Source organism: Euprymna scolopes, chromosome 9 (assembly GCF_053919585.1).
Source record: "Euprymna scolopes isolate OS-2025 chromosome 9, ASM5391958v1, whole genome shotgun sequence".
NCBI lineage: Eukaryota > Metazoa > Mollusca > Cephalopoda > Sepiida > Sepiolidae > Euprymna > Euprymna scolopes.
In genome coordinates this window covers 10010692-10038326 of record NC_136490.1, presented here as the reverse complement: position 1 = coordinate 10038326, position 27635 = coordinate 10010692, and the positions used below count along the sequence as shown (strand labels likewise).

Genomic DNA, 27635 nt, shown 5'->3' with positions numbered 1-27635 from the left:
ACATTCTTCTCGACTACAAAACATCACCACAACCTCTCTCCATGACGCACGCGCCCTCACTAATATCCAAACTTATTCTGAAACCAGGTGTGTGTTTTTATTATCGCGGCCAAGTGTATATACCGAAACAATGAAAAAGGTTTGCTTTTTTAGAAATTATATAGACTGAAAACATTCTTTGACGACCGGTCGTAGCGAATATATAACAAAACCAGGTAAAAGTAGCCCATCGGCCCATGCATCACTCCTCTAATAGTGTCACAAACAAAACACCTGCTTCCAATTTGTCATGAACTAGCTGAACCAGCTAAGAGGAATAAGATAACTAAATAACAAACTTTGAAAAGAAACTAGAAGATACAAATAATTCCAGTATTCATAGCAACCACTAGGCTCATAAGAAAGAATTTCAAAAACTACTTGGCGAATATATCTAGTGGAAAACAGTGCCAGAAAGCGATCCAAAAAATTGCGTTTTTAGAATCCTAAAAATATTTGTCGGTTGGAGTCTCTGAAATAGCGGTTGTTTGTCTGACATCCGGTAGGATAAAAGAAAAAAAAGAAAATGTTAAAAGAAAAAAATGAAACAGGGTCAAGTGTGTTCAAAAATGCTTGTTGCCAGCTCATAACAAATTGGAGAAGTAAATAAAAAACAGTAAAGTCAACAAGTCATATTGACACTTTTTAAAACGTAATAAAATAACAGGATAGAATGTGAACGATGTAAGCTCCTATTAACCCTTTATAACCTGGTCGAACCAATTCGTTCAGTCTTGAATGATTATAACGACATGAATCAAGTGGGAGTTGATTCAAGCACATCTTGTTCGAATTAGTTCAGTATCTGGTTAAATGCCATATACCTCCAGATTGCACCTGTCCATTGATTACATTCAGTATGCCGCCATCTTTTTCAGAGAGTGGGGAATTTCGTTTGTTATTATAAATACATCTTTTATTTTAGTACTTTGGATAATAATAAATGTAAATTTATGGAATGCAAAAATTCTCAGTGGTAGGTTAACTATTGAACTTCATAATTTTTCCAGTTTGAAGACAATCATAGTAGCATTACCCTTTAAACTAACTAAAATTAACAAAAAATATTTTTAATCATGTACATCATAATTCAGGCCATAAAGGGTTAATCACGTAGTCGTTACGTCGCAAATGGATAAACAATCAAATAAAACAGGGATAAATACATATCTGCGTCGGCATTTTTTTTAACAAAATGTTTTTTTATTATTACTTTTAATAATTGTTTCGGCACCACTTAAAAACATTCTCCAAAATCTTAAAATACCTCGTACCTAGTTTTATGATTTGACCTTTGACATATCTACTTAGTGGACTTTATTGTTTAGTAAAAATAAATTCCAAGAAAATTTTGCCAGGAGTTTAATCCCAAGGCCTCGTTTTAAATGAAAGGCATTGTAGAATTAAACGATTAAAACAAAATTTACAACTACAATATATCTCCAAAAATGTATATATAATTATAAAACTAGATTGTGTACCCTTGCTTGAATTTTGTTTTCGATGATCAGGTGGTCCTATCTTTCAAAAAAGGGATGACAGGTAAATTTCACACACACACACACACACACACACACACACACACACACACACACATATATATATGTGCACGTTGCTAAGGAATGCGAATGGAGGTGTGTTTTGGTTTCGATTCTAGCTGAGGACACCCAAGTCATATATATATATATATATATATATATATATATATATTAGTCTTGATTTCACTCCTATATATTAGGTTCAATATAATAATCAATATAGAATTGTCTCTTTAACAATAAATACGTCATCTGCAAGGATGTATTAAATATATATATATATATATATATATATATATATATATATTAGATATATTAAAGCATATCTTACGACTGGCCAACGTCGGGTGGCTTGCTAGTATGAAATAAAAAACAGTCAACCCATTGTTTAAAATTCCAGGAAGCTTACCAACCACAACAGGACATCCATGGTTGAGAGGAAGAAAGATCTAAATGTGTACGTATTTATTGGCATAACCATATGAATGGATAATTACCGAGTGAGATAAATGCCTTGTCAAATCTCCTAGTTTGTCTCCACCCTCCACGTCCATCTTAAAATAAAAAAAAATTTGCAAAATTATTTTTCTATCTGCTTTAGTTTCGATTGATATGAAGGCCTGAGAAAGCTGGATTTTGAATGAGATTACATCTGAAACATGTATGTACATACGTAGCCTATGGTGTTTAAATAAAGATATTTGTACTGCGCGGTCTATTAAGCCAGACATTGTAATATGGAACAAGCCTGAAAGAACTGCGCTCATTATTTATGTCACAGTCCCAACTTTGGCCCTAATAGAGCTGAACAAAAGATAAAATATCAGAACCTAAAAAATGATCTAAAAACGACAGGATCTCTAAAAGAAATAAACATGGTACCGGTTGTTACAGGAACAACTGGCCTAATAAAAAAGAAGCTTCAGAAATACCCAGAAGCAATCCCTGGAAAACTAAGCTGTAACGAAATGCAGATAGCAGCTATAAAGGGAACAGCGTCTATTCTTAAAAGAGCCCTCGGATATAAATTTAAATCGTAACGGATTCAAGTGCTAGCTTAAGGAGGGAGCCCCTTGATCTCTTAAAACTTACTGAAGTAAAATAAATAAAAAAACAAGGATTGATTACCAATACTTTTAAGATGAGTGTTTTTGCAATCACAACAAGTAAAAGTTCTGCTACAGAAACGCAGAGTGTGCGAACCACCCAACATCCAGTTGTCAGGTTTTGCTGAGAAATAAACACGACACAATGAAAGGTGTAAACATATTTGTAAAAAGTTGAATATCGAATGTAGCAGCAAGTTCTAGGAATATATACAAGAAACAACAGTTGAAAATAAGTTTACACAATCCACTATGATTATGTAATTCCTACAGTTATGTACCTAGGAAATGTCGGGGGTATGGGACACGAAGGAAAAAGAAGCAATCTTAGAAGTTAGTGACCCCATTGGTGCGTGATTGAACAGAGCTGAGAGGAAAATAAAAAAAAAGAAAATGCCAAGGCTTTATATACGACATGAAAAGAAGCTGGAATTTTAGGAAGATAATTATTCCAGGAATTCTAGGAGCAACTGGATTCATGAAAAAGAATTTCAAAAACTACCTGGCAAATATACCCGGTGAACCAAGTGCAAGAGTGACGCGAACAAATATACTTAGTGGTTCGAATCTTAAAGTGGTCTTTCAATTTGAATGCATAGGATAGCGGGTGAATATCTGACATCTAGTAGAATGCCCCATCCTCAACTAAAACAAAATAAAATTTATATTATATATATATATATATATATATATATATATATATATATATATATATATATATATATAATGTGCGTGTTTGTATGATGAATCAGAAAAGTATTGAACAAATATAAAGGCCTGAAGAAACTGAATTTTTAAAACAAAATAAAAAAAATATATTTTTGTTTTATTTTATTTCAGTCGAAGTTCTCAGAAATCAAGCGGCCCACTACCTGGGGTTAACACTTTAACTCTGTATGCGATAAGTAGAACATTCGAATATCTATGTAAGTGCTTTATTTCTCAAACACCGTGTAAGAAATTGAGAACAATTTTCCTCTCCCCAATTAACCATTTTCATATATCTTACGTTTTGGTCTCTTGGTCTTACTGGATTCCAGGACAAGAATTTATCTAGTCTCGTGGAGTATCAGGCTTCGTGCTATAACTTGAGGTAACATCTCTTGGAGAAGGTGTACCATTCCTTGTAAAAGCTAATGTGAGCCATAGAGAGATCTTATTTGGACAGCGAATACTATGTGATTTTGAGTATTTAGTCAGGGTTTACTTCTAGGGTAAAGCATCCTCATGCCAGGTTTTTTCTGGCAAACCTCTGTACAGAGAGACCGTAGACACTCGAGGACAGTGTCTAGTAGGCATTAAAGCCCTCTCTCTCTCTCTCTCTCTCTATATATATATATATATATATATATATGTGTGTGTGTGTGTTTGATGAATCAGAAGAGTACTGAACAAATACAAAAGCCTGAGGAAACTGTATTTTGAGATTACAATTGAAACATGTACGCACATATGTAGCTGGTAATGTTTGTAGAAATAAGTAATTCGCTGTGTTTGTGTGTGATGAAATAGAATAGTTTTTGTCATTGAAAATTCAGAAACCGTTTTGTCACGTCCAGTGAATAGCTTAGAAAAAAAAAAAAAACAACCTTTTTTTTTTCTCTTATGTTTCTTTTCAATTTTCGCTAAGAGGCAAAAATTTAATTTAAAATAAAGCACACACACAAAATACAAACAAAAGCAAATGATTTTCATTTCTTTGCATTATCATTTCTATGGAAGCACACATGCGACAAAATTTTAAAAAGTTTTAAATAGCAAACATATTTAAAACGAATCTGGTAAGTAAGGTGTAATCCTCGCCAAACTGGTTGGCTGTAAATACATTTTTATTTTTTTTCACAGAAATTCAAATAAATTGTACAAAACCAACGCTTATTTTCCTATTAATGCAAAATATAAGTTGTTCTTCTGTTCTTGACAGATATTGACAAGAAAAATAATTCGAAAATGGCGCTGAACCAAATTCTTATTAAATCTAAAATTGCCGATTCTCGAAAAACTAAAAAAAAGAAAAAGAACAAAATATCTCCAAATAATTCTAAAACGTTTTTTTTTTTCTTGAAAATTCGATTAAAAATACTTTCATAAAGTGAAATATATTGGCCAATTAATTAAATAAATTCGGAACCATTTTTGGAACAGCACCGAAATTACAAGGATCAGCGTTTCCTTCAGGGGTTTCCAAACACATTTTACTGAAAAAAATTTTCTTAATTTTTATTTAATCGCGCCCTTGAATTTCTAAGACAGATTTTGTCCGACGGTCGGTTGCCGCTTCAAATGACATTTTTATGATCAAGCGCACAAATTTGGTGGACATATCTTACTTATATGCGTCCAAACATTGATATCATAGTATCTGTCTGCTTATCAATTTTCAAATACTAATTTCGTCATGTGGCCTGCTTGTCGAAATAGCATTTTCTTTGGTTTGTAATCTTTAATTTTAAAATAGCATTTTTATTAGTCTGTCATTTTAAACGCGATATTTTTTGGTGATTGTCCAGAATTACCCCATATTAAAAACAAAAACAAATAGAAAAATTTGTATGATATAACGGAAAGAAAATATTGTACACCAAAATTCAAGTAGCTTTATTTTTAAATAAAAAAAAACAAAAAACAATACAAATTTATACTATGAACGTCAATCTCATGCGCCATCTTTAAAAACATGCTGAAGACTGGAACAAGGGAGATAACTTTAAATAATTAAAACATGAGATTTTAGAAAGCCATTCTTAACATGGGTACAGGTGAGGCATTGGAAAAACTCAAACTCACTTAAAACTGATTTTCTTTATAAAAATAAAATTAATTTATCGATTTACCTGATTTTTGGTGAATATTTTCTTTCCGTCGTAGGTACATACATCATACAGATTGTTCTTAATATTTGTTTTTTCATAAGGGGGGTTGATTCTGGACAAGTGCGAAATTTTACGCACTTCAATTATTTTTTTTCGCCTGGGATTTTTTCCCTCATCACCCAATTCAACAAAGTCTATGAAATTTCTGAAGTGGCCTTTCCCTGTTGATTGCTGTATATTACTGGTCCTGTGTAGTTCTAGGATGTCCATTCTCACAGGATTTGCTTTCTCTCTTTGAGAAGAGGTTAGTTTATTGCTAATCGTCTGAGGCGTTTATCGGGGAATGCTGACGGGACTATCCAGGCACCTTTTGCACGGTCAGAGTTCGTCTCCTCAGGGTGCTAATTGTTCAGTCCTATTTTCCAATCGTAGTGACATTTCCAACTGAAGGAAAGATAAATAACCCCAGTGTTTTCTCCTTTTATGTTTGCTTGCATTTCTGTGAACGGATACGTCTGTGATTGGTCAGTCTGTCAAAGTTTCGAATAGTATTTTTATCGCTAAGTGAGCAAATTAAATGGATACATCTTATTTCCATACGTCCTTCAAACAGTCAGTCACACTTGTCAGATTATAAAAATACCATTTTTGTTTGACTCTTACGCATATTTTAAATAACATTATTATTTGTCTGATACTCAAGTTTAGCAATGTCGAATGGTCATTATCTATAAAGTTTCATTTAGTTTTCAGACCTTGATGAACAGGGACCCAACAATATTATGGGTATGAATGAATTAAAACTATTAATCTGAATCAATTGAAAATAAAAAGTATTTCCTTTTTCTTAAATGCCAAGCAGAAATGCAGGCCCACAATATTATAAGTAATTATTCATTTAAAAAACTATAAGTTAACTGCAATTATATATATATATATATATATATATATATATATATATATATATATATATATATATATATATCTCCATTTATTTAAAAATTTCTAGTCACAATAAAACAAGTTTTATGGCTTCTTAGCCTTTTGGCCAAGATTAAAGTGATTTAGGAGGAGTTGGAGGGCTTTACTAATAAATTTTTGTTGTGTTTTGTTTATCCCCCACTCCTTCGCCAATGAAATATAATATTTAGGATTCAATAAGACTTTTTCAAATTTGGGTTTATTTTAAGTAGGAGAGCCCCTGGAGCGAATGTGGTATTGTGGTGACCGAGATATTTCTAGTTAAGAGTAAGATAGAGAATGTTAAGTATTTGAAACCAACGACATCCATTACCCCCACACTTTTGATTGGGCTTGTGCCTATTTTGGTGTGCTCCCTCAACGTACATACCCCCTCCCCCGACAAAAATCACACCCCTTCACTTTTGAGATCCTCAAGTGCCAAAATGCTTTCTGCTCTAATAGCTTCTTCCCTTGAACTGCTACATTTTGGAAGTTCCTTCCTGCTACATCTTTCTTTGACTGTATTGATATACAGAAGTTTAAATGTAATGTAAACCAACATCTTGTTAATCTTTCCTAGGCATAGTCCCAAATATTAGTCCCTTACATCAAAGTGGCTATGTATCTTGTTGGCGGTAAAAAACTGAAAAACTTAATTGTTTTTATTTGTGCAAATAAATATTTCAAAGCATAGTATCTGTACATAGATGTATTTGTTTTTTAATAAAATTTTTTGAACGATTTAAGAAATTTTCAATAGGATGGCTCTGGAGAAAATGTGGTATTATAGTGATTGATGATTCTAGTCCGTGTCTATATAACTATAAAAGTGAGAATCCGTGTGTGTGAGAACATTCCTCAACCTTTATATTCAACGAATCTTTGATCTCGAGACTTGAAATTTGGTATATAAGGTATTCAGACATGTGGAAAACTTTTAATCGGTTTTCGTCTGGAAATAAGTGCTGCTTAGGTGTTAAAAAAATTGGTATGTGAGGTTCATCGGATTTTTATCTGTCAACTGTTTTATGACTGCGTATGCACAAATTGTTAACAATAAGTAAGTTTGATAACACTTTGTGCAAAACGTGTCAAGCTGGCCTAATAGTAATCATATTTGACTTATTGTCTTTAGGTTTTGGTTTCAATCTCAGCTCGAGTATTGTAATACTTGCATGCGTATGTCTCGGTTTCTTTTCGTTTTTTTTTTTACTTCATTTTTTAAAAAGGAATTCCACATTATGTTTAATACCGGGCAACACCGGATACATCAAGTATTCTATAAGATAGACATTTTCTAGCCATGGTCACAAAGGATGACGAATGGCACCCATTTTCTTACACTTTTGAATGGCCTTTTACCTAATTTGCCGTTAATGCAATTTTTTATATTCCTGTAAACAAGTATTTTAAAGTGTAGTATCTGTTCTCCACAGCATCAGTGTCATTTGACATTAGCAATTTTAATGTAGTTATCTCCTTTGAAAAATTTAACAAAGAAAAACGGAAAGATAAACAAAGTGCCGCTTATATTATAAGTGAATTTCTGTTCATTGGTCAGTAGATAGGTAGCTTTTACCGCCACAGTTCTGCTTCAAATAGCCTTTTCATCACACACAGTAAATAGACGCATCTTATTTATTAGATGGGTTCGACCATCTTTATCAAAGGTTCTGTCTCTCGTTTAGTCTATCATGTTAAGGTTTTTTTTGTTTTTTTTTTTTACATGGTAGTCACCACTTATCAAGGCCCGGAAGCCACTCGGGGATAAGGGTTATTGCATGTACAGTAGTCAATGGGATAATATCGTAGTAATCGTTAGTAATGGAGATTTGATAAAGTGTCTTAAGGGCGCGGTTTATCAGGAATTTGTTTATGTTGGACTTGAAGACATCCAAGTTGTAATCAAGTGGGAAACGGACGAACGGAAGAGAGTTCCACAGGCGTGCACTTCTAAGAAAGAAGCTTTGTTCATGGAATCTATGTTTTGATTTAGGCACAGATAAAGAATTGTTATAGCATTTATGTTCGTCTTTCAAAATGAAGTTTACGTTTGAATTTTTGAGATACGGATTGATAATTTGGATTATTTGAACCACTGCTCGCATCTTTTTTTTTTTTATAGGCATAACCACTTATCAAGGCCCAGAGACCACTCGAAGATAAGGGTTAAGAGTGTACAGTAGTCAATTGGACAATATAGTAATCGTTAGTAATGGAAATTTGGTAAATTTGTTAACTTAAGTAGAACGGCTCATCAAGAATTTGTTTACGTTGGACTTGAAGACAACCATATTGTAGTCTGCTGGAAAGCAGGAAAACGGAAGACAATTAACCTTCGATCTTCTTCAGGTGAATCTTGTCAAACGCATAACGTAATAAAGTACGAGGTAAAATTCTGTTCTAAGTGACACTCTTCTGGAGGTTGAATGTTCAATCCTCTGTCTGGGTGATATTAAGAATGGAATTGCGAATTAGTTAAGACTTTACTTGGTCATGGCTGACCGAGTGAATGAGCGCATGTTACCCTCATGGATTGAATAAAGGGTTGCAGTTGAAATTATGTGCAGATTCTAAAGTTATTAGATACAACTGAAGAACCTCGGAGGTTATATCAGGTGAAACGTTGTGAAAATACTGAAAATTAGAACAGTAGTCCAAATAATAAAAATTTGAAATAGCATTTATGTCAGTGTGTATTGTTTTAAATAATATTTTTCTTGGTATAATAAAATTTTGCAATGTCGATGTAATTCCATTTAAGTTTCATAGATTCTTTTTGTCTCAGCATCTCTATAAAAGAAGCTGCGTATTGATTAGTCGCTCTGTCTCATTAAAGTTTGAAATAGCATTTTACTTAAAAAATGTATTGACTGAATGGACACCTCCAATTTTACATGCACCAAGCATCCCCATCAAATGGCTGGTAAAATCTTGTTCTTTTAATCTCTCCATATTCATATATATATATATATATATATATATATATATATGTGTGTGTGTGTGTGTGAGAGAGATTTGTTTATTTTGTCTATGATATATTTGAACAGAAACTTTATAAACCTGTAAGGAGGATACACAAAATTTTAATTATTCGACAAGGAGTACAAATAAAACAAAAAAAAACTTATTCCATGGGTTTTGAAGAGAGCAATTCTTCTCATCAGAGAGAAGAGGTTTGCGAATATACAATGAATTTTGCATAACAAGAAATCGACAATATGAAATTATCATATTTGCATAAAAAGTCATTTAATATGTAATAGACAGTTTATAGTGATTCAAAGAGATTAGGAAAACAAGAAACGAGAGAAAAAAAATCCAATGGGAAATACGGGAAAATGCGTAATATATATATATATATATATATATATATATATATATATATATATATATATATATATGTGGTGTCCCAATAAAATGTATACACTCTTTAAATGACCATAAAATCAACATTTATTATAAGAAAGAAAAGTTTCATACATCAAAATACGATGAACAAATATAGACACCAGATAATTATCGAAAGCGTTCAAATTATTAGCCATTGTTGTCCATGAACAGCTGACAACACTCACTGATTGGATTGAAAACGTTTCTAATCAGTTCCATTGGTATGTTGACACATCTTCTTTCAATGGTTGCTTTAAACTCATTCATTGTAACTCGTTTTTGGTGTGAACTCTATGTTTAACATGACTCGCCCAACCACCCCCAAAACATAAAAATCTATGAGATGGGGGGAGGGGTCAAATCCGGTGAGTTTGAACAGTACTTGATACTTCCTCTTCCTCCTAACTGTTTCGCAGGTGACTATTCAAGATATGCTCTAACGCCATGATGGAGAAGTGCTCCATACTGCTGGAAGTGTCATTCTGTATTCCTAAACATCTTTTTTGAGAACGTGGTATAGTGTATATATACATATATATATGCACACACTCGTGGTATTTACCCAGCGTAGTTCGTGTTGAAATCAAATAACAATGTGCAAGAAGTTTCAAGTAAAATATTACATGTCACATAAGACCTGTTTCATTGTAAGAAAATTATCCTGATACAAAATCTGATCTTTTATTCTCTAAATTAGGCATAATCATGTTAACGCATAGGTTCCCGTTAGATCACAGAAGTTAAGCAACGTTCGTACTGGTCAGTACTAAAATGGGTGACCATTTGGGAATTCCATGTGCTGTATGTGCTCTCCATTTATCTCGGCATTGCTCCCGTTCGTCTAGTACTTCAATTTGCCCCTGAACTCAAGCAGTGCCGATTCAGTAGAGGTGTGATGGGAGATTGCACAACTTTCGTCTCACAATAACTCATGCAGCTACCCATACAGGGGGTATCCATTGTCTCTTAAGACTGAACGGAAGCATCGATCGATGGGCACCGTTTCATGTATTATAAATCATGTTTTTATTTGTGATGAATTAAAAACATAGAATTGTCCTCTTAACCCTCGTGTGTTGAGTGTCATCTGCCATTTTTTATTCCAGCCGTTGTCTGCTAACATGACAGGGTTCCATTTTCCTTTTAAACATTTGTCCATCACTGAAATATCCTGATGGAATCTATCGCCATGTTCATCACTCACATCGATAAGATTCACCGCAAAATTCTCGAAAGTGATAAATTTTTTTTTTGGGGGGGGGGCTGTACCTAAATCGACAAAAAGGCCAGGAATATATTTTCCAGATCATTGTGCATATAAACATGGCTACAGATATCCAGTACTTTTTAATGTTAGGCAGTGCAATTACATAGATGGAATATTATAATTTAATATAAATATATAACTGCTATATCGGACGTTATAATAAGCCTACTGAACCAAGAAAGAAAAACAAGGAAAAACGGAATGAAATTAAGAAAATTGTTTTCCAAATTCCAACAACAATAAATGAAACTATTTAAAGTTGTTTATCATAGTCGCAGCAATGAATCCTGTGCTATATTGATTATTTGTTTTTGTAAGACGAAAATGTCGTCTGGATTTCACTGAAAATTGTTTGATTAACATTGATGATGATGATGATGATGATGAAGTCAGAAATTATGCATGTGCGTGTCTTTGCAAGTGTGTGTGTGTGTGTGTGTGTGTGTGTGTGTGTGTGTGTGTGTGTGATTGCCTTTTGTTTTATTTTACTTTAGTCGAATTTTTAAAAAATCAAGTATTAGCCCCATACTCGGGCGAATACTTGATTTCTATAAAAGATACAGATATTCGAATATTCCATTAAAATTCTCTATCTCTCAAACGCCGAGTTAGTAAAGAAGTTGAAAACATAATTTTCCTATCCCAAATTGACCATTTAAATATGTTATAGCTTTCTTGTAGTCTCTTAGTTTTATTTCATTCCAGGACAAAAGTTCTTCTAGTCTGGTGGAGTATCCAGTTTCGTGCTGTTACTTAAGGTAACATCATGTGGAGAAGGTGCACTATTCCTCGAAAAAGTCTCGATGGGAAGCATTACTGAGAATATCTTATTTGGCCTGCAAATATTATGTGAATGTGAATATTTAGTCAGGATCTACTTGTATAAAAAACCCTAGAGTGACAGACATTCGATGAGACTGTCTACTGAATATACAGAAATGTATATGTTATTTATGAAATGCAAAAATTCTCAGTGATAGTTTAACTATTGAACTTCATAAAAGTTTTAGTTTGAAGACAATAAGAAATTACTCTTAAAACTGAAATCATCAAATATTTTGTTAATCACTTACACCATAATTCGGGTCATAAAGTGTTAAACTTCAGCATGTTAGTACAATCAAGGAAACAGAATAGTTTTATGATTTTAATTGTGTATCATAAAATTACTTTCTATTTTAAATACCGGATACCGACGGAATTAAATCTCTCCAATAACGTCATAGATAGGGTTTACTTTGTTTTCTTTTTAAAAAAAAGTAATTAATATCATTAATAGTTCCATTTCCTTTTAATTAATAAACGATTCATCATATTGTCAATGTAATTTATGTACCTTTTATATCAAGGATAAGCGGTAGTAGTTTTTATAATTATTCCTTTTCAGTTTATAATCATGTTGCTACTCTCAATGATATTTTTGTATGAGCTTATATATTTTTAGCATTATCGTATTTTAGACTATGTGTTATATACTAATCATTAGACACCGGATTATATATTTTCAACTATGATCGGTGATGCGCCGGTGGTGCGGTCGGATTTTTTGTAGATTAGTTTTCAAGAGCTCCTTGACTTTTTTTGGTTTTCATCTATGATTGCCGTTTTGTCTTTTCTGGTAATCCTCCAGCTAGTCAGTAGTCGAGTAGTATGTGATGAAATTATAATTGTACATTATATAGACCATGCTCGTGTCCTCCAATTTAGCACTGTTTATTTTTCTACTGATATATATATATATATATATATATGATTGATTGATTGAATGACTTACTGACTAAATGGTTTTCTAACGAATGATAATTGTTTTTTTTTGTATAGCTTTAAAAGGTTAAAAACTTCCAAGACTATATATATATATATATATATATATATATATATATATATATATATATATATATATATATATATATGTGTGTGTGTTTGGAAGATTAATCGGAATCAGGAAAATCAAAGCTTTTCGGGGCATCAGAAAAATTTGTGCAAACTATTTCATTTTTTTTTCTTTATAATATTACATGTTATAATAATGTTTCAAAAACATTTGTCTTCTAGATAAAAAGAAATCGCCCCAGCTTTCTTCCTTTAATGATTTGATTTGATAAAAAAAAATATCTTTCGATCGAGCGTCAAAAATTATGAGATTCTAATATGAACGAATCTCTGGCATATGTTTAGGAAATTGACCCCCCCCCCCACCTACCTCTAAATTCAACAATTTAGACTTTATTCACGTTAATCTCATCGATTACAAATTTACCCTTCAGATTAATTTTTTTTTTCAGTTTTTAATTATAACGTCCTACTAAATTGAACACGTACTTTGTGACCGTCACCGAGAAAAATACTGCGGTAATATTTTGCTCAACCTTATAATTGAAAAATGATCTTCGACGATAAGTCAATTTTTTTTTTTCAATTTTACTTTTTTTTTAGAACGAAACTTAAGTTTATACTCGAGGAGATTAACGTGAAAAAAGAAAATGTAAATTGTAGAATTTAGAGGGAATAGCAATTTCATAAACCTCCGCCGATGTTCTTAATAAAAAAGAGTTGCAGTACCCCCTACATCAAAGTGGCAGTGAGCCTACATTAGGGTAATTAGGTAAAAAACAAATTATTTTTCACTTTCAAAATCATAAAAACTATTTCTTTTTATATAAACAACATTTGTACACTCTAAACCTGAATTACATCCAAATAAATTATCATTTTCATTACGTTTCATTCAGTTTGTATTTGACTACATTTACGCCATTTTGTTTTTAATTTATCTGTATGTCAAATAATTTACGCCGCTGAAGTAAATATTTTCCCTTCATTAAATTGTCTACGAGTATATTTATTTGTTATATATTGTTTTTTTTTGTTGTTGTTTTTTAATATAGTAGTTTTGTTTAGTTCTCTTTTCAGGAATCATTTTCCACACTTTTTTAGGCATCTTTCTACCTAACTAATAACTACACCATTTCCTTTAAATGGACAACTTCTATAGGTTTTAAACTCTGCTGAATAAGACAATCTATATTAATTTTGACGGAGATACAGTGCATAATGCATGTCATAATTCAATGCCTACACACGTGCGATAAAAAAAAAGTGTACTTCTCTCCGCACGACAGCCACCCACTCCCACTTTTTTTGAGGGGCGGTTATACTCTTTGCGGGTGGGTATGCTGACAACATGTATCAAGGTTGAACTTTGAGCAAATGCTTTGACAGTTCCCCCCACTCATAAAATGGAGTGTCTATTCAGAAAGTCGTTCTTACTATTGCAAGGTTGGTCGTATCTATTCCATACGACGTTCTTAACATGAGGTTAGGGGTGTCTATTCTGAAACCATTTCTTTACATTAGGACGTTGGGGATTAGTCACCACCAACAACTGTAGTTTATTTTTTCACGATGAGGGGCATGCTTCCACGGGGCAACGCCGGGTAACGGGTCCTGCTAGTAAAATAATATTTATTAATTGTGAACTACTAGTAAAACAATTTACAAGCTAGTTTTTATGTTTGAGAAAACATGTACATTTAACATGTGGTTTTACGGTAATCGGAGGAAAATAACTTAGTAGTTAAATATTTAGAGAGCCATAAAAAATCGGAATCGGGAATTTAGTATGGAACAGGTAATTGTATCAGAATAGAGAAAAATATTGGAATCCTCCCTTCACTAAAGTGTATATATATATATATATATATATATATATATAGAGAGAGAGAGAGAGAGAGAGAGAGAGTGAGAGAGATTATTTCATGTATACTCAAATTTTTATAAGGAGATATTTTATGTATCGATTTTTAATATTTCAACAGTACTCAATACGCGAGTAGAGCTAGATAGTAATTTATATATAACAGAGAGAAAGTAAAATTCACGTAAGTATATATTTTTCATATCAATAGAAAGTTAAATATATGTATATTATTATACGCAAAAGATTCACTGCTAAACTAATTAACCGATCATTATAAACTTTAGAACACAGCATCTATGTGTAAGTATCAGTGAACTATATTTAGTATGCTTTAGCTTTATAAAAAAGAGAGTGGACGCTCTTTGTGAAAATTCTGACATCTCTAATTTTTGTAAAAATTTAACAAAATGTAAAAGATCTTAATAAATATTTCCAAAATTTCAATTTCTTTAGATGATTTCAACAAAAGTTTTTAAAAAATCAGCAAAATCTGATCACAACTTTGAATTTAAAAATTAAAGTCAGATTTGCTCTGAATTTGATCCATAATCATTAGATAGAAATTAAGCAAGATTCCATGAATTCCAATTTATTCTTAAGAACATTTAAGTTTAACTTTCTTACCATGGCTAACACAAAATTGTGACAAGTCTACCATCTCTAATACCAGACGATACTACACGAAGAACAGAATTTGTTTGCAACATCAGATACAACATCACAAACATACAAATTCAGCAATTAATTAAATGCTTGCCATCAGAATACGCAAATTAGTCAAATATTACGATTGGTTTTGATAATCCGACTATATATTACAAACCTCATACATTGCTAGGGCATACGATGAAAGGTTACGATTAGAGAATCATTTTAAAAATATATGTAAAAACTCGTTTTCCCTACAAAACGAGATTCAGCACTAAGAGTGTTAAGCCTTAGACATTTTGTAGAATTAAAAATAATGAATTTTGGTCAAAATTGGAATCAGGATTACAGACATAAGGTTTAGTATCATTATATCTTAATGAAAAAAGTAGTGCTAAGCAGTTCTATAAAGAGAGAAGGTTTAATATTACATGTCATGGGATTGATATTCTAGCATACATATATAAAATAAATAGATACACAAATGAAGGCCTATTACTTCAGAGTTTATTGGTTCTTATTGCAGATAATATCCGGAATGTTATTTTCATCCTTGAGACAAGTTCTAATTACGTGATAGGTTTGTGCTGCTAATTTAAAGAAAAAGCAATAAAATTTGAAGATATGATGTAGCAGAAAAATCGAAAGTCAAAACTAATTCCAAAAAACAAAAATTGTAAAATAAAAAAAAAATGTTTTCATCTTCTGTCTTTCTGTTCAATTCAGTTGACAGACTTTTTTTTCTGTTAACCGTTGTTATTTGTCTGTTGTTGATAGAAAAATGCCACGTAACAATGTTTCAGTATTTTGGCGATTATTGGCTTCCATAGTTGCACCGAGTGTGTGTGCGCTGGCCACAGGCGAGAGTCGAAAGATGTGAAGCAAATCTAATATTCATTGTTCTTGAAGTGTGAGAAAAATGGGTAAAGGAAAAATATGGAACACAAATGTCGATAAGCACAAGGCGGCGAATTAAGAGGAATATACGAGAAAAGAAATATCACACGGATAAAGTTAGCACGAATGAGGGAAAAAATGAGCTAATTTAGTTGTCTTCTAAAACGACGACACTGTCATTGGCCAGTACCTTCTTTTTTTTGGCATTTTGTTGATTCGAAGGAAGTGTTGCTACTATGGAAAAGAAACTTTAAAAAATGTGGATTCTTTTATGAGAAGCGGTTATTCTAATTTAGGGAGAAGAATCCTTGATCATTAAAGGGGTCACGAGACAAAGTTATTGCCCTTTATTGATCTAGTAAAAAGCAAAGAGTAATCGGGAGAAAATAGCACAAACAGACGTTTGTGGTTTAAGGTCAAGCAAAAAGGGAGATCTGGAAATTAAATGGAATTAGACGTCTCTCAAGTTAAAGTGTAGAATAGAAGGACCCAGTCTCATTATTACACACACACACAATATATATATATATATATATATATATATATATATATATATATATATATATATATAATTGTGCGATTACAGTCAACTAAAGTCATTCCTAATTTTGTGCATGACTGCTACCGGAACCGGTGACGGGGCAAAATAGTCCGCTTGTTTTTTTGTTTGTTTCTTTTTGTTATTCAGTATTTGTATTTTGATGTGCTTATATATATATATATATATATATATATATATATATATATATATTATATAAAGCTGAATGTGTGTGTGTGTGTGTGTGTCTGGTCACGAATAGGCTCCTATATGGTTGACTATTTTAAAAAACTGATTACATATAATGATAGATGTATCGAGACACAGGAATGGATATGTTTGATCTGGCAGAACAGTGGTTCATTAAAATTATGGGGGGGGGGGGGGTCTGTGTTCACGCCTGGTCCACAAAGTATGGAAATAAAAAGTTTAAAAATAAAAAAAAAACAAGTGTTTTTGATATAGATGTACATAAGAATACTTTGATAAGTATGTTTTAACTTAAATAGGGATGGTATAATAAAATTGTGGGATTTGCGTTCGCGCCTGGCCTCCATAGAATGGAAATAGGCACAAACTTTAATAAAGACTTTTCATATCTATCTGCGTAAGTATTCTTTGATAATTATATTTCAGTTTGAAGAAATATGGTATAATAAAATTATGGGGTTTTCGTTCGCACCTAACCCCCATAGAATGGAAATATGTCACAAAGTTTAACAAGGTTTTTTAATATAGATCCACAGAATATTGTGATAAATGTTTCAGTTTGAACAGGTATAGTATAATAAATTATGGGGTTTATCTATTTTATTTTTACTTTCATCATATTTTGCTTTGGTTTTGATACCCCCAAATTCAACCCAAATTTACAACCCTTCCTTTTCATAACCTATCATACTTTCATAAATCAGAGTCCATTTTCTGTAGGCTGTTTTTGAACCCAGTCAACGATAGGTACTTTTGCTAGTATATATATATATATATATATATATATATATATATATATATATATATATATATATATATAAAATAATGCTCTGCCGAGGTTGCTCCAGTTCTGTCCAAACTTTACAATAAAAACCTTAACGAATCTTGTTTTCCCAACTGCTGGAAAACCGCCTCTGTGGTACCAGTCTTCAAGAACTCTGGCGAAAGAACTGACCCACTAAATTATCACCCCATTAGCCTCCTCCTGCTTTTCGCCAAAATATTTGAGTCCTTAGTTAATCAAGCCCTAGTCCAGCACCTAACAGCTTCTAAACTCCTGACTGACAAACAATATGGATTCAGGCAAGCCCGTTCAACAGCAGATATCTTAACTTTAGTTTCTGAACGTATATACCGTTCATATAATACTGTTTTTAAAAAAATAAAAGAAATATTTGTTCACGTCCAAATAAAAATTTGGGCGATTTTCTAACAAACATGAGCTTCAAGGTGAAGACGTTAAGTTAATAGTATTATCGTTTTATAAAACAAAAACGATATCTACGTGTGTATATATATGTATGTAAGGTCATGTCATATGCTACTGGTACCATGTAACCCAGTACTACCTGCCTCATGGTCGGGTCACCGGTGACTAAACTGGTTCCCACACCAGATTTGTTTGGTGAGGAGGGCGGGTAGTCTCCCTGAATGATTAAAAACAAGACCTTTCAAAGGGCGAATGAACCCTTTTTCGGGGTCAACGGGCAACTAGCACCGTGTGTGTTTGTGTGTATGTATGTGTGTGTGTGTGCTGGGATGGAGAGGGCTCCCGTAAGCCGTGGTGAAGGCAACCTTTCTAGGAGAAGCAAATCTCTGATTTAAAAAACCATAAAGCGGGAGACCAGTACCCGCATTAAGATTGTTTGCAGTTTAACTTGTTTGCTGGCTATCTTGCTCTTGCTTGTTGCTGGATATCAACATTTTGAACCAAGAGAGAGACTCAGATGATGTTACAGAGTCTTAGCTTTGTACAACAGCTGTGTATAGATACTCCCTCATGCATCTGTATATAAAAATGGTCCTGTGGCGGTGGAAGTCATTTTTGGGCTCATAGACTTTAAGGGTCTGAGGGAGTGGCACTCGTCTGACAAGACATTGCAATCATCATATATATATATATATATATATATATATATATATATATATATGTATATGTATGCACAATTCTTGACAATACCTGTTTCGTAGCGCAGAATCATTCATGTAATTTCAAACAAAACCTAGCTGCCTTTTCCCTTGAGGCTCGCATTTACGAACATCCATGGGCTTAGAACTAATTTAAATGATATTGAAGCATTTCTCTTAATAAACACTCCGGATATCTTAGCACTAAGTGAGACTAACCTACACTCCTCCATCCCCTCTATCTACTTTAACATGCCTGGATACCTCCCACTCTGTCGTAAGGACTTTGACAGACATATGCATGTGCTTGGAGTCTACATTCGAAACACCCTCTCCTTGACTAGAGAAACTAAACTAGAATCGGACGATCAACCTTTATGTGGTTTAGACTTAGCATACAACATAACATTAGCTACTTTTATTTTCTCTACTACTCCCCCTCGACCCAGGACTGTACCCTAATAGACAAAATCTCTGACAGCATAGATACAGCACTTTCCCTTGACATTAGCACACAAGTGCATGTATTTGGTGACTTCAATGTCCATCACAGCAACTGACTTGGATTTTCTACGTACACAGATGCAGATGGTACCACAACACGTAACTTCTCTATATCTCATTCCCTATCACAGATGGTTACGTTTCCAACCCATTTCCCAGACCAGCAAGAACAATATGCATCACTTCTAGATCTGTTTCTGACCACAATTCCTGATGACTGTGTAACGAATGCCCACAGCCCTCTTGGGAACACCGATCATGCAGTGGTAATGGCTGAAATCGCCCTAAACTCTAGAGCCAAAACTGAAGAGCCACTGCTCAAAACAACGAGATAATATAAAAAGGCTGACTGGGAAGCCATCAGGGACCTCATCAGGGACAATCCATGACAAAATATCTTTTCACTTCCTGCTGAACATTGCGCAAATGAGACCACTGAATGGTTCAAAGCGGCAATTAAAGCACATGTTCCCACACGCAAATTCTATAGCAAACCCTACTCTCCGCAATGGTTCACTTCAACTTGTGCAGCTACCATAGCGCAAAGGCAGCATGCGTATCACAAATTTAACCGACATAAGTCCAGTTCAAACAGACAGATGTACATAGAAGCCAGAAATAACTGTAAGAAAGAAATAGCAACAGCTAATAGAGAATTTACTGAAACCACCCAAAAACCCATCGAAGCACAGAAATTAGGAACCCGAGACTTCTGGAAAATCTACAACAGTGTAGTAAATAATGGGCAATCAACAATTCCCCCACTATCCAACAATCATGAGGTTATTTGCTCAGCAACAGAGAAGGCTAACATGCTTGCCAGATGGTTTGCCTCCAACCCCACACTGGACTTTGCTAACCACCCCCTCCCTGATTTTCTTTGCAGACAGACGCCACACTAGACGATCTGAAAATCACCTCTGCTCAGGTGCATGCTATCATAAAAAAGCTTGACACTGCAAAAGCATGTGGACCTGATCTCATCCCGGCTGTGCTATTAAAAAAAGTGTGTCGCCGAAGTAGCGCCAGTTCTCTCCAAACTTTACAACAAATGAATCTTGCTTTCCTGCCTGCTAGAAAACTGCTTCTGTAGTGCCAGTTTTCAAGAATTCTGGTGAAAGAACTGACCCAGTAAATTATCGCCCCATTAGCCTCCTCCTACTTTTTGCCAAAATATTTGAGACACTAATTAACCAAGCTCTAGTCCATCACCTTACAGATGCTAAACTTCTGACTGACCAACCATATGGATTTAGGCAAGCTCGTTCCACAGCATACATCCTAACTGTAATCTCAATGTATATACCAGTCACTGGACAAAGTTGGGAGGGTAGTGCGGTAGCTCTAGATATATCTAAGGCTTTTGACAGGGTATGGCATGAGGGTCTTCGAGAAAATCAGATCATACGACATCACTGGAAGAATACATAACATAATTAGATTCTTTTTAGATAAGAGAAAAATCCAGGTTGTCCTTGACGGTCGTACATCTACACAATATGATATAAATGCGGGGGTGCCTCAGGGGTCTATCCTTGAGCCTCTGGTGTTCCTAATATTCATAAATGACCTTTGTGATAAAATTGTCTGTGAGATGGGTATCTATGCTGACAACACCATGCTCTATAACAGACACGACAAGAAAACTAATGAACACATATCTAAAGAAATGGCAGAAACACTAGAGGAAGACCTCCAATCCATAGTGGAATGGGGACAAAAATGGATGGTCACCTTCAATGCTGCCAAAACTAAACTTGTTTCCTTCAATAATTACAAGAAACCTTCCCTACTGCCAATAGCAATGGCCAATGACTTTTTATCGAAAGTACATCTTTTAAACTCCTCGGCCTAACGTTCACAATAAACATGAGTTGGAACAATTACATTGAGAACATTGGCAGCACCGCTGTGAAGAAGGTGGATTCTCTTTACTGTGCTAGAAAGCTATTAACACCAGAAAGTATCCTATACCTCTATAAGGCCACCATTCGCCCATGTATGGAGTATTGTTGTCACATTTGGGCTGATGCATCTGCCACTAGTCTCTTGCTCCTAGACAAGGTTCAAAAGAGAGTCGCCAATCTGATAGGTTTTGAACTGTCAGCTAACCTTCAGCCTCTGTCACATCGATGAAATGTTGCATCCCTCTGCCTGTCTTACAAGTACTTTAATCGTGATTGCTCTGACGAACTGCAAGCACTTGTGCCCCCTAGACGTAAATACCCCGGACAAACCCGACAAGCAGCTAAATTCCACCGCTTCACGGTAGAGATCCCTAGATGCAAGAGAGCCTTCTACTCCAGTAGTTTCTTCCTCAGAACAACTAGACTTTGGAATACCCTTCCGGGTTCCTGCTTCCCTAACTGTACCGACATGCAGAAGTTCAAGTGTAACGTGAACCGACATCTTCCTACACAGTACCCCTGATGCTTATGTCCCTGATAGTAGCCGCCTACAACAAAGTGGCAATGTGTCTTGTTTGGGGTGAAAATGCAATATATAATCCGCCTTTAACTGATCAGAAAAAAAACTTATCAACTCTAAAAGAAACTAAAGGAATATGAGCATGACCACCTCAAACTTTTTCAAATTTCTTTATTTTCTTTTAAAGTCAATAAGTTTTTTTCTTCTGATGAGTTACGGATGAAACATTCAAAAACTGACATAATTGCATGAACGATTCTGCGCTACGAAACAGATGCTGTCAAGAATTGTGCATGTCAGCATACTTAAAGAAATAAACGGTAAGATGGTCAACATCTTGAAATTTTAAATATATAATTTTTTCATTATTTGTATGTACCCTGTACTTACGAGATTCATCAATTAAAGGATTGGTATAAATAAAGGTGAAATATAACTGAATAAATATATCTCCCCATACACACACACACGTGTGTGTGTGTGTGTGTGTGTGTGTGTGTGTGTGTGTGTGTGTGTGAATTTATAAGTTTATGAACTTTTTACTCAAATCATAGCTGAACAAATAATGATTACGGCTGTGACCCAACTGATCATGTGTACGTCTTAGGTCCTGATATGTCTTTACCCGCGGAATGTATAAATGCTAGGTGTGTTTAATAACTGCAGATATGGAAGAGAAAATTATTTGATTATATTTCCAATCTATAATCTTGAAATATGATTAATCCATCAGAAAATGAAATACCTACTTTTCATTAAGAGTAATCGAATTCAAGTTGAAATCGTTCTCATTCACACTCGTATAAAACGTCACAGATAGTACCTAACGACCCCATTATTAAATAACCTCTCACTACAGACTAGTACACACCGATGTGTACTCCTGCTGCCAGCTCCAATGCATACATTACCATTTTTATTTTATTCATTTTTTAAAGTCATAAAATACTTTGGTCAAGGGAAATAACTCAAAACTTATAAATTTACTTCCCTTGCTTTTTCAGATAAAAATATAAATCCTTATAAATCAGCATCGTACATTTTTTTATTAGTTAAATTCTGTTGTTTTTGCTCTCCCACTTTTTATGTCCTTACAGGCAGAAGTACATGCATGTTGCCAACATTTGTCATTGAAATGGTGCAATGTAATTGGTCGGATTTGAAACTGGGTGAACCAAGTCTTCAGTTGGCATTAATAGCCATCTACTATTTCTTGAATGAAACACTACCTTTATTTAGTCTCTTCTCCATTAATTAATGTGATCCATGATGACATTTTCGACGTGAGATAGAATGGGACAAATGTTATACGGAGAATACACAGCCACAAAAATAATGGATAAAAAATAAAAATATTCACAAATGAGTGTATACACACACACATATATATATATATATATATATATATATATATATATATATATGTGTGTGTGTGTGTGTATGTAAGTGACCTTGTTAGTCTGAGGAATAGTGTCTACCAAACTCCTCTTTTATGTTCTTGTCTAGAGATTTGAAACTTGATATAACGTGAGTTTGGACCTGTGGTCTTTAGCCGGTAAAAATAGCCGCTAAGAGGGCAAAACTGAAAAACTGCAACTTAACAGGCGTAAGTCGGCTAAACGTGTTATTTGTACACATGCGCACGTATACATTTTTAACAACGTTATTGTCTTAGTTTTTGCATGTGTATGGATTGAGGTCAGACGATAACGTTTAAGGCCGGAGAGTTATGTTTTGATTTCGATTTTAGCTGATGGCATCCAAGTCGTATTTTTTCTTACTTATGAAGTCGCTACTACATATTGGTTACAGTGCATTAATCGATAGAGAATTGACTTTATAATAAATACGAAATCGGCATAAATTAAAATATCATATTTAAGCAGATTTTCCGATCGGAAAACGTTGGGCAGTCTGCTTATATATATATATATATATATATATATATATATATATATAAAGCAGTGAACTTATAAAATTTGAGAACAAAATAGTTGTTTTGCGAATAAGCGTCTTTGCAAGATGAAAACAAAAAAAATGAAGGAACTTCTAAAAAGGCAAAACAGTCTTTGTATACAACAGATATAAGGATGAGTTTTAAGTAGCGTGGCGAAGGATGGGCAAACACGTGTTCAAATATTCAAGGAGATGTAAACTCGATGCAAAGAAAATATAAAATAAAAAAATAAAAGGAAAGCAACAATTTGCTGAGCTAGTGAGGAAGGTTTAGTCGACAATAAGTGCTATGAAATATTCACAGGACAGAACCGTCGTGATGAAGATCTTCCATACTCAACTAAAAATCAATTAAAGTTTTTCGTCTTTATATACGTTCGCGAGTCTCTGAAGTGGATCCCAAATAATGACGTGATAATTTCACACATATGCTTTTGATTGGTTCAGAATATATATTTGCATTTATTAATATAATTGAATATTTGTTCTGGTTAGCTCAAAAATATATATTTGCATTTATTAATCTAATTGAATATTTGTTCTGGTTAGCTCAAAAATATATATTTGCATTTATTAATATAATTGAATATTTGTTCTGGTTGGCTCAAAGGTACATATTTGTATTTATTAATCTAATTGTGTATTTGTTACCGCTTGGCTCAACTACATATTTTCATTTATTACTCTAACTGGAAGTTCGTATATATACCAGAATCCTCCTTAAAAAGGAGTCTGGAGCAAAATTCATGTAGATATATTTAATAATTTAGAAACACATGCAACATTTTTCATTTCTATAAAAGATTTCTAATATGAAAAAGACTAAACTAATTAATGATTGCACGTAATCCATATTGTGGAACTTGACGTGACCAGCCGATTGGTCGGATCGGGCTCTTCCGACCGCCGGTCTAGCCTAATAAGGGTCAAAGTGGTGTGTTGGGAAGTGGGGGTACTAAAACCTGACCTCCAAGTCTCTTAACCACCAGGATCCCGTCCTAAAGGTATTACGGGTTGCTACCTATGGCCAACAGGTAGCCCCATTGAGGGACTTCTACTCTCTGCAGGGGGGGGGGTATTCGGCATATTCTGATGCCCTGCTGACAAGGTCAAGTGGAATCTGATCAGATTTTGAAGAACAATTTTTTAATAGAATATATACATTTTTTTAAACCCATAGTTAGGACCCTAACAGGTACTACCACTCCGGGTTAGAGTGAACCTGGGAGCAATGGCAATTAAAGGGTGGCTCCATGCTCCCAAAAGCCCGCGAACTGGGGCCTCACCATCGGCTATAGTTTAAGGTCATATCCAGGACCGCTATACTAATTAATGATTGCACGTAATACATGTTTTTGTATAAAAGACAGGTCAAATTGAAAAGAGTAAGTCACCGATTGGGCCAATGAGTTTGTCAAAAATATTTCTATTGAAATGGAAACGCACAACATTTGTATTAGAAAAAGAAACGTTGAATCAAAACAATCCTAACTTTACCAGAAAATTATTTTAGCGTGAATGTGCTTCCATATATCTTCAAATTGCGATACTAATTATTTCATTTATATTAATACATGAATATGGTTAATTTATTTTTTTAAATTGAGTGAAAAACATTTTGACAAGGAGATGCGGTTTACAAAAGTTTATTTCTAAAAGAAAATGACCTAAAAATTGTTAGTAAATTATTAATTGATAGAGTTAAAACTATACAAACGCAAAAAATAACAAAATGCAGGAGTAAAGTGGATTAAAATACAGAAATAACTGAAAATTAAGTTACTTTTTATCAATAAAACTGCACTTTATAAGTGGCTTTTACTACTAATATATGCTATTTTTATAGATGAAAATCAAAGATGACGTAAATAACACAATTATGACTTTTCTTCAGATTTTTTTTTTGGATTAATCTCATGGCCATATTTTTTTTTATTTTCTCTTAAAGAAAATTAGTTCTTCTGATGAGTCAGGGCGGAAAAGATTAAAAAATTGACATGATAATTATACGAGTGTTTCTGCGTTACGAAACGAGTGTTGTAAAGAATTGAACATTGTCACATGCTGAAAGAAATAAACAGTGAGATGAGCAACATCTTGTAATTTGGAATATACACGTTTTGTCATTTGTTTGTATATGCTCTGTAGTTATATTTAACATACGTTGAGCTTTGTAAATGAAAGGATTGGTATAAATGAAGGTGAAATAAGCATATTTTTCCATAAACATTATATATATTAATTTTCAGAATGTGAGATATATTTCTACAGTCAGATTCACATGAGCCATACAAGCCAACAAACTGAATATCCAAGACTAGAATTTCGCCCTCATCAGTTAAACATAGACGAACTCGGGCTCCAGCTCTCTTCCATGCAAATATTTTCCGAAACAATTTTTCATGGTAAATAACTGATGATCTCTACATGAAGATAAGGAATAGCCTAAATTCTTGAAAACAAACTAATGCAGTGATTGCAAAAGATTGATTTACAAGTTTTCCAACGAAAAAAATTGGAATTAAATATTTTTTTAATTTTATAATTTTTAAGCTTTGAAAAACTTGAGACACACACACACACACACACACACACACACACACACACACATATATATATATAATTATTTAGAGAGAGAGAGAATAAATGACAAAAAGTCATATTCCAAAATTCATGATGTTGATCATCTTATAATTTATTCCTTTAATTCAGTTGACTTACAATTCTTGACAGTATCTGAATTTTGGAATATAGTTTTTTGCCATTTATTCTCTATATTGTTCTGTAATTACACTGGGCTTCTTAAATAAAAATTGGTATATATTATAAGAAAATATATATTTCTGTAGAAATATATATATATATATATTATATACCCGCACTGATGAGCTGTGATACAGCGGAATAGTACTGAATGTGGATGACTATAAATGCTCCCTATCTTAGCTTGAGCATATTGAGGAGCGAAATAAACTGTCGTTAGCGTAAAAAGCAATGCTCTGTGTAAACAAATAGAGCTTAGTCATTTGAACAATGTTTAATCGTTGAAATTTCGCATACCCATCTCAGTAACTGCTAAATACCGTAACGGTGAAAAGTGCTGACTGTTGCCTAGTCGGTCGAGTTTCAATTCTGGCTTGAGCTAGTTGCTGGTCTAGCCGCACTACTGAGCTGTGATACAGCAAAATAGTACTGTATCTGGATGACATATGTATATATATATATATATATATATATATATATATATATATATATATATATATATATATTTAAACATTGATTAAAGAACACAATTCTTTTGCTTTATAGTCTTATTCTTTTAGATTTGAAAATGTTTTTATTGTCATTGTTGAAAGAATTGTCGAATAACTTTCAATTTCTTTGGAATTATTCTTCGAAAAATGATTTGATTAGAATGCAGAAGAATTCTCTTATTTAATAAAATATGATTCAATTAAAAGATTATGCTTTTTTTTGTAGCCATTTTGTTTGATATGAAACGATGCTTCAATTTTGATAGAAACTGCATTTTTTAAACATTACATACGTTTTCCCCATTATGATTTGATGTGATTATTGACATCAGTTGGCGAATGTATTTTGAAGAAAGACGCGAACAATCCAAATGATCAAATATGAAAAATCACAAAGATAATTATATTAGATAAGTGAAGACAATTACATATTGATAGTTTTTTTTTCCATGAATACGAAACTAAAGATAAACA

At 33.4% G+C, this 27635-nt stretch overlaps 1 protein-coding gene across 16 annotated transcripts in view; it reads right to left on the bottom strand.

Moving 5' to 3' along the window:
• LOC145284430 (lachesin-like) overlaps positions 1 to 27635 on the bottom strand; it is a 1332212-nt gene that overhangs the window by 685908 nt on the left and 618669 nt on the right. For 2 of the 16 annotated variants that reach the window (XM_080133231.1, XM_080133235.1), the window contains exon 1: positions 5518 to 5685. The exons of the other annotated variants lie outside the window; for them this stretch is intronic. In XM_080133231.1, coding sequence (XP_079989357.1) covers positions 5518 to 5557 — 40 coding nt within the window. In that variant the 5' untranslated portion in view covers positions 5558 to 5685. Of the gene's footprint in view, positions 1 to 5517; positions 5686 to 27635 lie in introns of those variants that run through there. 16 annotated transcript variants of the gene reach the window in all.